Source organism: Conger conger, chromosome 1 (assembly GCF_963514075.1).
Source record: "Conger conger chromosome 1, fConCon1.1, whole genome shotgun sequence".
In the NCBI taxonomy this organism is placed as follows: Eukaryota; Metazoa; Chordata; class Actinopteri; order Anguilliformes; family Congridae; genus Conger; species Conger conger.
The window spans coordinates 68,530,575-68,544,224 of record NC_083760.1 but is presented as its reverse complement, the minus strand read 5'-3'; the positions used below and the strand labels follow the sequence as shown (position 1 = coordinate 68,544,224).

At 39.0% G+C, this 13,650-nt stretch overlaps 1 protein-coding gene across 6 annotated transcripts in view; it reads left to right on the top strand.

Moving 5' to 3' along the window:
- The window catches only part of abcb5 (ATP-binding cassette, sub-family B (MDR/TAP), member 5), a 28,092-nt gene extending 16,146 nt beyond the window's left edge, over window positions 1-11,946 (top strand). For 4 of the 6 annotated variants that reach the window (XM_061237174.1, XM_061237161.1, XM_061237169.1 and 1 more), the window contains 14 exons: window positions 217-378; window positions 2,059-2,235; window positions 4,818-4,967; window positions 5,329-5,433; window positions 6,322-6,399; window positions 7,212-7,295; window positions 7,827-8,030; window positions 8,379-8,479; window positions 8,583-8,723; window positions 8,915-9,071; window positions 9,477-9,674; window positions 9,926-10,132; window positions 10,680-10,826; window positions 11,199-11,946. In XM_061237174.1, the coding sequence (XP_061093158.1) occupies window positions 217-378; window positions 2,059-2,235; window positions 4,818-4,967; window positions 5,329-5,433; window positions 6,322-6,399; window positions 7,212-7,295; window positions 7,827-8,030; window positions 8,379-8,479; window positions 8,583-8,723; window positions 8,915-9,071; window positions 9,477-9,674; window positions 9,926-10,132; window positions 10,680-10,826; window positions 11,199-11,414 (2,127 nt within the window). In that variant the 3' untranslated portion in view covers window positions 11,415-11,946. Of the gene's footprint in view, window positions 1-216; window positions 379-2,058; window positions 2,236-4,817; window positions 4,968-5,328; window positions 5,434-6,321; window positions 6,400-7,211; window positions 7,296-7,826; window positions 8,031-8,378; window positions 8,480-8,582; window positions 8,724-8,914; window positions 9,072-9,476; window positions 9,675-9,925; window positions 10,133-10,679; window positions 10,827-11,198 lie in introns of those variants that run through there. The other 2 variants (XM_061237173.1, XR_009708440.1) reach the window with 2 other exon arrangements.
- The last annotated feature ends 1,704 nt before the right edge of the window (window positions 11,947-13,650 follow it).

Below are 13,650 nucleotides of genomic sequence, written 5' to 3'. Positions count from 1 at the left end.
CCAGGGGAGGATTGTCTCCTTCTTAGTCTAATCAACTGTATGCTTCTTAGTCTAATCAACTGTATGTCGCTCTGGATAAGAGCGTCTGCCAAATTCCAATAATGTAATGTAATGGGTTCTGTGGAGTAGAAGGAACTTCTGATGGCACTTTCATCCCTCATAATGCGGCAGACAGTGGAGTGATTGCATGGCACTTGTTTGAAATGTCGTGGCCAGGCAAGTGCTGGCCGCACCACCATCATCATCGCTCACCGCCTGTCCACCATCAGAACGGCTGATGTCATCGCCGGGTTTGACAACGGTGTGGTGACAGAACTGGGGACGCACCAGGAACTGATGAATTTGAAAGGAATCTACTATTCTCTTGTCACGCAGCAGGTACCCACCAATATCGGCACTTATTTTTGTTTCTGGAATTAAATCACACCCTCAACACCTTGTCACATGACATAACATGAAGTTGCATTGATTTAGCTGACGCTAAAAGCAGATATAAAGATTTTCAATGCATTCGGTTTAATCCAATGTTCCATGTTTTCCTTGATTTGCATGTCATTTTCCATTTCTTAAAGACCTGGGGCCTCATTTATAAACGTTGCGTAGGCACAAAAGAATGCGTACGCCACTTTCTAAGCAAACTTTGGCATTTATAAAAAACGAACTTGACCGGAAAATGTGCGGTCCTCCACGGAAACTCTGACCCATGCGTACGCACATTAACTGGAGAAATGAGAAACTGTGCCTTTAATGCTCGTGACGTAAGACCAGGAAAACGGGAAGTGAAACAGGATTTAAAAAGGTATAAAGATTTGCCGGGAGTTGTGGCTGGGTATGGCTGCTGTAAGGACGTGCTTCGCCCCTGTTATACTTATTAAAGTGTTGTGTTGTTGAATCTCGCTGTACGGGTTCTGCAACACAACATTTGGCGACGAGAGAAGTCGAAAATGATATACAACAGATACCACTGTGTAAAATAAATCGAAATTGATGGTTGTTGATTGTACTCTTAAAGGGTTCTGATTTTCTGCATGTTTTCACTAGGACTCGGAACTATACTGTCCTCTCAGGTCCTATTTGCACTTGTTCTTGTGTTTAATTTGCACTTTGTTGTACGTCGCTCTGGATAAGAGCGTCTGCTAAATGCCATGCAATGTAATGTAATGTAATGTAATGAAATATTACCTCTCACGTATCATATACGAAGATTTAATTTGCAAAAACGGATAAAAGCCTCTCTTACAACGAATAAACAAACAGCTGTTTGATTGATGCTCCCTGGAGTGCCCAAAAAATATGATTTAGGATGATAAATATAAACCGAGATGTTTTTGTAAAATAATCCCTCAAATATGTAGACGAATTGTTAAACAATACTTCATGTTATTAAATGTATTATCATAAATAATATGGTGAACAGTCGAACAAATTGCGCTGCACTGATGCCGTTTGCAATGCGTCAGTCGGGCAGATACGAGCAAAGTTTCATATATTGTTATCATATTCATATTATGTTTTTTTTCCAATGGTGCTAGACAAATAACGTGTATTATTATTATTATTATTATTATTATTATTATTATTATCATCATCGTTATCATCACATTCGTTGTGCAGAACTGTTTGTCATTTACAATCAATCAGGGTAATTCCCACACCTGTAGCTTTTCAGAGGCAATCAAATGGCTGAAATCCCTTTTCTTGGCCTTCTTTTCAGCGTTTTCCATTGTAGTCTTCGTGAAATGCATATTCATTAGGGGTGTTTCACTGCCTATTTATAGCCAACTGTGGGCGGGACATGAAGCTGGCAAAGTTGCGCCACATTTTGAGTTGATTGTGATTTATAAAGGAAAACTGGCGTGGGACGTGCGTATGCATAAATCAGAATATTTTTTTGCGTACGCACGTCCTAGGTTTCATGCTTACGCAACCTTTTGACGTGAATCCTAAGCACAGTTTTATAAATGAGGCCCCTGATTTCTTAAAGACTTTGAATTTATTTTTAAGTGTTCCGTTATCCTCCAACCCATAAACTGAATCCAGTGTTTTGCTGCTTGTCAGAGTTCAGATACAGATGGTGAAGACGTGTCCAGTGAGTCATCTAATGAGACTAATGAAGAGGACCAAAATCAGACATTGGAGGAAAACAATACCTTTCCTAGAAATAGCCTCAGACGGAAATCCTCCAAAAAACAATCCAGGAAAAGATGCAAGAAATGTGCAAAGAATGAGAAAAAGGTAAACTAGAAGCTGATTTTCCTAGTCACTGATTTCCTGATTTCCTCTATAGTTGCATTTGTCAGACTGATGGTTTCTATTTGAGAAAGGGCTTTGCAACTTGGACTAGGTTCAGTTAATTAGATCCCTAATAATTATTTTATATAAAAATCAATAATAAATATGCATTAACATGTTTTCTTAAGTTCCCCGTCTAATGGGAATTATATTGCTTCCTGTTTCACAGGTTTGTACCACAAATGTGATGAAAAGTGTAAAGTTCATGTTATCCATTACCATGGGTAAAAGGCAAAGAGCATTCAGAAGAAAAATACAAAGCGCAGTAGACTATCATAAGTGCGACCTTACACAAAAAGAAAAAACATAAAGATATCACTTTCCACTATTAGGTTAATAATGAAGTTTCAATTCACTGGAGCAAAAGAGGACTCAAGTTCCCTCACATAGTGTGGCAGATGGGAGGCACAGAAAACCAAATGCCATTTTAGATCTAAAAATGTTGGTTGCATTTTGGGAACATCGCCAAATCTCCCATCAGACGTTCGTACGCATTGCTGTATACCATCTGCAAAGATAAATCCCAACCATTCTCAACTGCTTTGTGCGTGCATGGCAACGATCATTTGTATAAGGAAAGTCCCCATTTACGCCAACACATTTCCCCCTAGCCTACCCCACAGGTGAGATCAAGAACATGAAAAAGACGATATAAAAATAAACTTTACGGATAGCGAGGTGGAGATGCTGGTTAACGACGTTGGAGGTCTTTTTTGCAGCATTTAGTGGCACAGTATCCGAAAATAAATGACCGCAGGTGCCAGCAGTTTCACCTGCCTGAACGATAGTGGCAGAAGTAAAACAAATAAATAAGTCAATTTGACTTCAAATCTGTCGTTAAATGAAGACTACAGCCTACAAAAAGGACATCGATACCACTGGAGGGGGACGTGTAACACAGGGGCGCCATCAGAAGGTTGTGCGGTGGCCAAAGAGTAGCAATTGATTTTTTTGAATGTGGCACATAGTAAAATTGGTAACTGTCCTCTCTGTTAAGGTAAAGTTTTTTAGGTTTTTTTTTTTTGACTTTTTTTTTTCTTCTTTTCTCTTTTTTGTAGCACCAACCAGTGCGCACAGACCCTGTAAGGCACATCCATATTAAGCAATTTGAAGTAGCCTACTGGTACAATATGACGCCGGCGTGAAAGAAAGCATGGCATGGTAGCCAATCGTACGATTACCGTGCGATTCTGCTAATGGCTGCTTCGCTTGATATAACTTTAACTAGGGAGCTATCCATGAACCCATTTCAACTAGACAAGGCAGACCTAGCAAGCTAAATATTTTGGTTTAAACGAGCTTGCTCATAACTAATTACACATTGATTTTAGTAATTAGACGAATACTACGTGGTATTACAGAAGGAATACGAATGTGGGAGAAACACTTGACACAAAGCATCCATGCATGGTCTATCATTAGCATATTAATAGGCTATGCGTATACAACTATACTTTTACTGCATTTTAAAACAGCTTTGGGGATGCAGGCGCCACGGTCTTATACGCCTGACGCATATGTGCCAGTGTCCGCTGTCAAGCTACTTGAAAAATCACTACCAGTACCTAATAATCAAGCTGCGTTTGGTCTTTTAAGCAAATAAATGCCACGGAGATTATTCGAAGTTTTGCAGTGTGTGCTGTCTATTGCACGTATTATGTTAGGAAAACCAGTGATGGCATGGAAGTCCGTTTTTACTATTGCCTGTTGTGCCACATGGTGTGGGAATTTAATATATTGTGGGGTGAGTCAAGTTAAATCACGGAGAACAGTGGGTAGTATTCGGTTCATTGTGGGTTGGGAAATACCAGACCTGTTTCCGATTTCCGAAATGTCACCGTGGCTAGAAAAAACGAGAGTAGACTGTACTTCAGTATGCAGAGGGATGGCATTCATGTGTCTTGTTGATTACAAAAGACTAACTGTGATTACACGTTCGTACCACTAGGAGAAAAAAAATTAACAATACAATACATTAGTAATGCCTAACATATCAAATGATTTACAGCAGTGTATTTACAGCAATGATGAGTGGTGTTCTATTGCTAAATTAGCATTTGTTTATAAGATATTTTGCCAGAAGTAAAATTAGATTCATTAAAGATACGCCTCCTTGTCGTGTTGGGTCCTCTTAAATATATGCACTTTCTTACGCCCAAGATGACGTTGATAAATTGCATTCTATGTGTTGCGCATAGGTAAGCATGACTTACGAACAGAATTGCGCATAAGAACGCTTGATAAATGAGACCCCTGTATCCCTCTGCCAGGAAACAAAACATGACCGGAAATGGATGCTCGCACGTCAATGAACGAACGTATACCTCAAAATCAACCAAGCAATGGTTGTAGCCGATCAGAAATGTGTGGTTAGAATAAAATAGATCTCAATGTGTGTGTTCTTTGTTATAGTCATTTTTTGTAATCTTTATAAGGGCTGTGAGAGTGAATACTTTTGGCAGGCCGTCTACATATTTCCTTTTTATTTTGTGCTCCAAATCAACGGATGCTTGCATCTCTTTCAGGAAGAAGAACCTCTCCCTGATATCTCGTTTTCCAGGATGCTCGCCCTGAACAAACCAGAGTGGCCATATCTCTTGTTAGGGACTCTCTCTGGCATTGGAGCAGGAGCCATTTCTCCTTGTCATGCCATTATCATTGCCCAAATGATTGGTGTAAGTCTGGCTGCATGAACAATATAAAGATAATATTAAAATAACTTGTACCTGGTTATCACGGTTTTATTCTGACCATGTTGATTAACTAAATATATACTTATATTAGCCAGAGTAAAAAACAACAGGAAATATTTCGCCATAGTGCCTTTGATAGGCACTTTGATAATGCTTGATGCAGTTTTTCATCCTATTTTTGCTCTGTTGTTTTTAAAAAAACTATGTAAGCACATACATTTTTTTTTTAAAAACTGTCTAAATTAATCAGCCAAAAGTTGCATATACTTAATTATGGCAGAGAAACCAAAAGTTTGAACTTGTTCTGTGGCTGGACTAATGTTACTCATTTGGGTCACTGTAGGTGTTTCGTGAAACTGATCCTGATGTGATACGTGACAGGACCCTGATGTTCTCCTTGTTATACATTGCTGTTGGAGGGATGGCTTTTGTGACTGAAATCATACAGGTCTGTACATTCTCTGTGTGTTTGTGTGCGTGTCAATGTTTATATTCAGGTCCATCTTCACTTTTAAGTACTTTTTACTCATTTTCTGTACTTTTCAGGATTACGGTGTTGTGTATGGTAACATGCTCATTGCAAGTGTGTGTGTTTGCAGCAGTATGTATGGTTTACTACTCAGACAAATACTGTAACAGCAATAGCCCTGACATTAAAGGTACAATAGGTAATTTCGGACTTCTAACGGTCAAGAGAATTGCAGCAACAAATACGCTCAAACCACAACACTGTTTATCCCTTCCTCTTCTCTGTGAACGTGCTGAAGTTGAAACGCCATTGGCTGTGGCAAAACTAATTTTCAACCAATGAGTTTGAATTATTGTACAGCTATAGATGTTTTGGTACAGAGTGCCAGCCCGTCAACTGCATATTTTGAAACCAGAATTTAAGGATTATAAACACAGGTAGAGGGTGTGTCAACATGTCAGTGAGACTTTTTCAGTGATAGGAAGAGATTTACAATGGTCTTGTAACTATATTTTAACACCGAAATCTTACATATTGTGACTAAGTTATGTCCAAGATGTAAAGTAAAGCTGTATGTGCTATTTTGTAGCAAAAGTGTATCTAGAACATCATGTTTTGTTTTTTTTAATCTAAGCGGAAAGCATTGGTGTGGCAAGGGCTAATATAAAACAACCTTACCCGGGATGATTTTTGTATTCTGTGAATATAATGTCAATGCATATCTTTAGAAGAAGGTCTAATATAATATGCACTGCATACCGTTCTGTGAATATGGGGATTATCTTGTATAATGCAACAAATTATGAAAGAAAAGTATGCATCCTTTACACAGGTAAATTCTGTTAACTTTACTTAAATTCTTCTCAGGGTTGCACATTTGCTAAATCTGGTGAGCATCTAATAATGAGACTTCGAAGCCAGTCTTTTTCTGCTATGATAAGACAGGTAAGGCACATACTAAAATGTGGCTGTGTAAAGGTATGTCCTCATTCTGTGTGTTAGTATGAGGCCAGATTAAAGGATTACAACTGCTTAACGAACACAAAAGCACTTGTTACGAGGTCACAGTATCTACAACAGACTTACAAAAAGGTTTTTTTTCTTTTTAATGCCTAGTTAAATCTGTTAATGCATGAATATACGTGGGGTCAACCCACTAAAACAAGGTGGAGATGTTGTATATTAGGCCAATTTGTGTTGTATTCCTATGCTGTAGGAATGTGCAATTGTAACCATTACCTCCATATCCTTATCTTTAAAGTTATGTTTTCTTTTACCTTGTGGATGCCTCGCTTCCTAAGTCTGGTATCTCTGTATCCATTTTTTCGCACCTTGTAATCTGGTGATGGAAGCCTACCATATTATTTCTGACCATTATTTATGAGTGTCTCCTAAAATTGTGAATGAATATGGCATTTAATTTCTTGATTTTGTAACTAGGAGCAGTATTGATAAATTGACTGAATGTGTTAGTATGTGGGATTGCAATGGAGCAACAGCAAAGCAAATTTTGTTGCTCAGCAACTATGTTCTTAGTACATCTGACCCAGAGAGTCTGTGGTCACTGTAGTCATTGTGGTTATTTGGTTTTGCTAAAGCGAAAACTTGTGCCAACCTATGTTGGATAGGTATGCCCCAACAACCTGTGGCTTGGCAAACGGTATACTTACTATCCAAATAGCACATTTCATACCACTAGATTTTATTCTTGGTTTTTAAATGAATTAATTTAATATTTTGTAATTTTCCCTCTCTAGGACATTGGTTGGTTTGATGATAGCAGACATGCCGTAGGAGTTTTGATGACTAAGTTGGCCACTGATGCTTCACATGTGAAAAGGGTAAATACCAGTCATTACTTTACTTTTCCTCCAAAGATTCAGGAATAATAAGGCCTTACACTGAAGGGTATGCCTAGTCCTGTGTAGGGAACCACTCGCTTCTCACTTTCCCACTTGCTCTGAAAATGTGAATGGTGTGTACCACAAACAATCATGTTTACATACAAATGCTTTTAGTTTCTCTGGTTAATAGGATTTGGTTCACTGCTAGGTCTTTTAAAATGAGCAAAAGCTTTGTAAGTTACCAACGTAAGAAGTCCCATTCACGGCAAGAGTGTCCAACTCTGAACTATTCCATTTTTTTCCAAGTCCTCGTGTTTAACTGGCAAGCTTATTTTCTGCTTAAAACTACTCATTTCGATTAATCCAATGGTGACATGAGTGAGTATTGCGTATAATGTAAAAGCATTTATAGAATCATGAAGAATTTAGGTTTTCGGAATCTAATTGCTAATGGCCAGCCAAAAGATCTCCATGTCTGAATGAGGACGTTGGTCCTGGTCCATTAGCTGCTCTATCTCTCTCTGCCAGGCAATCGAAACCAGACTGATCCTGGGCACCACCATGGCCTCTGCTCTCACCATCACTCTAGTCGTGGCCTTCATCAGCAGCTGGCAGCTCACTCTCCTCGTGATGGTCTTCATCCCCGCCATAATGGGCACCACACTCATTGCGGCGAAGGCCACGGCTGGACAGGCTGCTAAGGTTCAGAGCGCTCTGGAGCTGTCTGGAAAGGTAATGCATTCTTGGATTCATTTTTATTTTACTTTATTGTAAACTTGAACAATACGTTCAGCGTTACTGCCATTCATTTTTGATGGAAATGAATTCTGACACTCTGCTGCACAATGTAGGATGCAGCCTGTATGAAATACGGGAATTTCATTAGGTTAAACAGGTCAATAAAAGAGTGGTGTGCACTTTGCTAAAGTGTAAAGTAAAGTGTCTCAGGGAGTTGTACTATGGAATGACCTAGTGTCACATATTGATCCTTCTTACAACATTTATAAAACGAATGTGAATAGTAAGGTAGGTGTTTTGCAACAGCTGTGTCATTGTTTTACATGACATAAATTTTTGCAGATATCCACAGAGACTGTGGGAAACGTCCGGACTGTTGTGGCATTAGCTCTGGAGGATGTCATCTTGCGCAAGTTCATGGTCAGTCTGACCAGACCATATAGGTAGTTAAAATTAATTGAGACATGACATGTTTTGATTGTATTATTAAGTACTGGTGTATATTATTCCAATAAAATTGGTAAATATTGGATTCATTTGTTTCAGGGTTGGATTGCGGAACGCACCAATCAATGGAGTTGCTTCCGGCATTAGTTTGGCAATGCCATACCTCAACAGAGCTGCAGTCTTTCGATTTGCGGCTTGGCTGGTTACTAACTGTTACATTGAATTTGGAGACGTTTTTATGTAAGAACATTTTTGTGGTCTCAAACCAACATTTTGGCTGGAACGTCTAGTTTAATTACATGTCAATGCTAGTTATTATTATGGAAGATATTAGTGGTAGTTATTGTGGCTGTCAATATGATTAATAAACCATCATTATAATAACTAATAACTTTTAAAATCTAACAATTATTTTATGATTGATATGCCAGGGTGGTTCTTTTGGTAACAATGACTGCGATGAAGTTGGCAAAGACTGCATCTTTGTCTCCAAATTTGGCCATTGCGAAAGCTTCAGCACAGAGCATAGTAGCTCTGCTACAGCGGAAACCAGAGATCGACATATACAGTGAGGAAGGAGAAAAGCTGGTGAGTAGCAAAATATCTGACCAAACTCACACATTCAAAATCCACTTCTAATTGTTACAGTAGAATTGAAAAAGCATGGATTCTTTATCTCTTAATTAAATGCAACTTAAATAAATTGTGTTTGTAAAGTAAAAACATAACATTTCCGTTTAAAGTTTAGGAACACTGTTGATTGAATCCTTGTATAGTGTTCATAGTTTTACATAACTGGCCTGACTTATTTATTTAATGTTTGGTTGAATATGGACAATGCATAGGATAGCATGATTACAGCCAGTTCACAGCAGGTTCATGTAGCTGATCTTCTGCATACAGAGATTATAGCTATTGCTAGTTTCTCCCGTCCCTAGACTGTGGAAGTGTGATAGAATAGGAGACTTGTCACTGCCACTCTTTCCTATGTAGGCTGACTGTGTGGGTAACCTCGAGTTCCGTGGCGTCCACTTTGCGTACCCTACGCGGCCCAACGTAAGTGTCCTGGCGGGGCTGAACGTGTCAGTGAGGCCGGGTCAAACCCTGGCACTGGTTGGGGGCAGTGGCTGTGGGAAGAGCACGTCTGTCCAGCTGTTGGAGCGCTTCTATGACCCGGCAGCTGGACATGTGGTGAGTATGTATATGTACACATAACCCAACTCTCCTCTCCACTTTCCCCTCTGCCTGGACCCATATCTACACCTGTAGCCTAGTCATAGGAAAATTACTGGGACCTGGAAGGTTGCTGGTTCAAGCCCTGGTGTGGCCACGATAAGATCTGCACAGCTGCTGGTCCTTAAAGCACTTGAAGTAATATTTGGTGAAGGTTCAGTATGCTACAGAAGCTGTTGTTAAATGTGTGCCCTGTTTTCTGCTTTCAGTACTTGGATGGACAGGACACAAAGAAACTGAACCTGGCATGGCTGCGCTCCCAAGTGGGCCTGGTGTCTCAGGAGCCCATCCTGTTTGACTGCACTATTGCTGAGAACATCCAGTATGGAGACAACAGCCGCGTCATCTCTCTGGATGAAATTGAGGATGCAGCAAAGAAAGCCAACATTCACGACTTCATCCTCAGTCTGCCAGAGGTGTGTAACTCAAAATGAAAAAAGAATAGACTGACACTCATATATTTCACGTGTGAGCACACTTTCTCCATCCCTTTCTTTACTTGGGTACAGTTGTCAGCCCCTTATTTAAAACACCAAAACGATACTGTTTGCCCTAACTATTCACAATAAAACTGTTCGCTTGACCAGAAACCAGAAACGCCAAACAATGGTTCAAACTTTCTAGTAAACACATGTCAATGGAAAAATTACAGCCTCTCCCCAGCCTCTGTACCATTTGTTTTATTTATCTGGGGGAGGGCACATCACTTTTTGTAATTAATTTGAGGTTAGAAAAGTAACAAATAAATTCATTGGTACTGTATTGGTTATTGGCGTGCTACAAAGGCTTTGCTGGATGCTAGGGAACAAATGCAGAACTCTTCTAAGATGGTGATTAAACTATGAAATGTTGTAAAATATGGTGATTATTCATACCTCAGAGCCTTTGTGTTCTTGAGTGAGATGCACATGCCTGGGCCAAGTCAAACATGAAATTCGGTGATGTAATGTTTTTTTTCCACAGAAATATAATACCAGAGTTGGAGACAAAGGCACCCAGCTTTCAGGAGGACAGAAGCAGCGAATTGCCATTGCACGTGCGCTGGTCCGTCAGCCAAAGGTCCTGTTGCTGGATGAGGCCACATCGGCATTAGACACAGAAAGTGAGAAGGTAAGTTTGAGGCTGAAGGGTCTATCAGATTTATTATTCATTTTACATCATTTATTTTTTCACACTAAGTACCAAGTCTGATACAGGGTGAATTACATAGCATACTGTATATTTAGCAGACTACCAGATTTTCACTCAAGCAATTCAGGTTAAGTGAGCTACCCAAGATGTAGTCCAGCAACCATCTGGTTGTAAGCATTGAGCTTTGGGACTTTGACTTACATTCACAATGCTTTTCTGACGAACCGTCTTCAAAGAAAATAATAGCTAGGCAATAATATTTAAAGCAGGCTGTGCATGAAAGCACTATTCGTGTTTGGTGGAAAGTGACCCGTTTTTCTGTAGTTATGTTTCTTTTCTCCCTGAAATCAGATCGTTCAGAAGGCTCTGGACAATGCACGACTCGGGCGCACCTGCGTTGTTATCGCCCACCGCCTCGCCACCATTCAGAATGCTGACATCATTGCAGTCATCCAAAACGGGATGGCCGTCGAACAAGGCACGCATGAGCAGCTGTTGGCTAAACGTGGAGCATACTACGCCCTGGTCAATGCCCATGGCTCTCACAGAAGGCCAGAGAGGTTATAACCAAGACCCAGCTCATTCATTTAAATGCTTTCTAGATTTTTAAAATATATTATTTAAGTTATTTTTATGATTATTGTTTTAAATTGGGTGTGATATCTTTTTACGTTTTAAGTTCAAATTGGTTGTTATTAACTGCCAAATGTCCTTCTTTTTTTGTTTTGTTTTTTAGTTAGGTGTATGTCTACTAAATACAGAGTAGTATTTTAGCTAATTTCTTTTTAAAAAATTTTCATTTTAAGCCTTGCTTATACCTTTCCCAAATTAAATATTTTGGATGATGCTATTTATTATATCAGCTGTCTGTATTTCATTGTTTTTAGTGTGTATGCTTCCTTGAAATGTTTATTTTTACTATTTTAATGCCTTAAATGTCAAATCCTGGTAAATTAGACTTTGGATTTATGAGCGTTTAATGCCCTCTAGTGACAAAGTGGCGGACTGCTCTATGCTCATTTAAGTAAGCCCTCATTTGGTTTCCACATATGTATTTTTTAAAGGTATTTCCCAGATCATTAAAGACTAAGCCGAATAATATCTGCATTGGTTTGCTCATTTATTCATTACTCGTGTGACCCTTTATTGTAGTTTTCTGAAAGTGATCGAGCTCTGCATGTTGGTGGCGACGACCTGGCGCAAAATTGGTAAACTAAGTAGGCTCGTTTCTGTTTCATGTCTGCCTAATATACATTTGAATATGTTATAAAACGGTTCCGAAACCCGTCTCTTTTTGACATAATACGTATTTTTACGCATATTTGTAATACAAGTTTGAAAGATGATTTTTCTGTATGCTACTTCCTATTGAAAATGTATCTCTCCAGAGGACGACTGGACACGGGCCCGAATGTTTCAGATTCGCCCGAATGATGGTGATGCAGGCGTCTAGCGACGTCGAGAAAGAAAACATATTTGCAAAAGACCTTGTATTTAAAATGTGTGTTTAAATGGTACACTTCAGCTGACGTTTTAGGTTTAAAATGATCATCTGGCCAGCCTGATACTTGCTTTGTCCGACAGCCTCCGTATGGAGGGGCCGTATACGGTGCCCGGAGACTCCTTACAGTGGTTGTCTTGCCTCGTTTCTATTTGTTGTTGTTTGACAGCAGCGCGCGCTACAGAGACAATAAAATGACTGTTTCACAATACGGAGCAAGCCGTACGGTTACAATTTTGTGGCAACGCACGAAGTCTCCGTTTTTTGCTCCATACTGACCCTCCGCCACCAACGGAATCGCCGGGACCACCGTACGGAATCTGCCGGATGAAGCAAAAATCAGGCTTTTGTTAACGCGTCAACGGTTACAAGTAAAAGTGTAGCTAACCTTTAAGATCTTGTAAAGATTGTGTTCAGTCGGTGACGCCAGCACACAATGTAGGAAATTATACAATCTAATGCTCCATTGCAAAGCAATGACTCGTAGCTACGTTGTTTAAATGGGAACTTGTGTTGGTCCATTTAATTCCGATGTAGCGCTTCCCAAGTAGAAATAGTTTTTATAAAATTGTAAAAATGAATATTATTGCACCAACTTCAGTGCTACAAGATTTCTACTACAATACATACTTCAGTGAGCTCTGTAATTATCGATGAAAATTAAGAAAAAATGCTGCATATTATAAACGACACAGATAATAATCTATAGGCCTATTTTATGTTCAAACAGGGAGAAAACTATATATTTTTATTTCAATACAATTTTTTCTGAAAACCATAGCTGTCAAACTTTTTGCCGCCCCAACAATAATTATAAATAAATTTTACATTTTACTTCATTTAGTTAATGAAGCTGACTAGAGTATAAAAATCTGGTAACAAACATGCTAAATCCCTTTGCAATCCATCAGCATGGGAAAAGCAAAGCATTGTCAATCGGAAGAGACCTATAGTAATTGACCATCACTAGTAATGGGTAATGAGTGCAATGGGTACATAAGCAGTTGAACAAACCTCTTAGTACTTAAGGGCAATAATATTGGTTGATTCCATTGAATTATTAATAAGGAACACTATTCTACACATGTTGGGAAATAAAGCAGTCGGATCCAGAATTATTGGCTCTTAAAAATGGAGAAAAAAGGCTGCATATAATAAACTAAATGGATAATGATCTATATTGTATGTTGAAACTTATGGGAAAACTATATACTTTTTTATATACATTTACTCTCATGTTTCAACGTTTAATTATTAAGTGATCTCATTTTTTCTGAAAACCACAGGTGCCAAAATTATTAG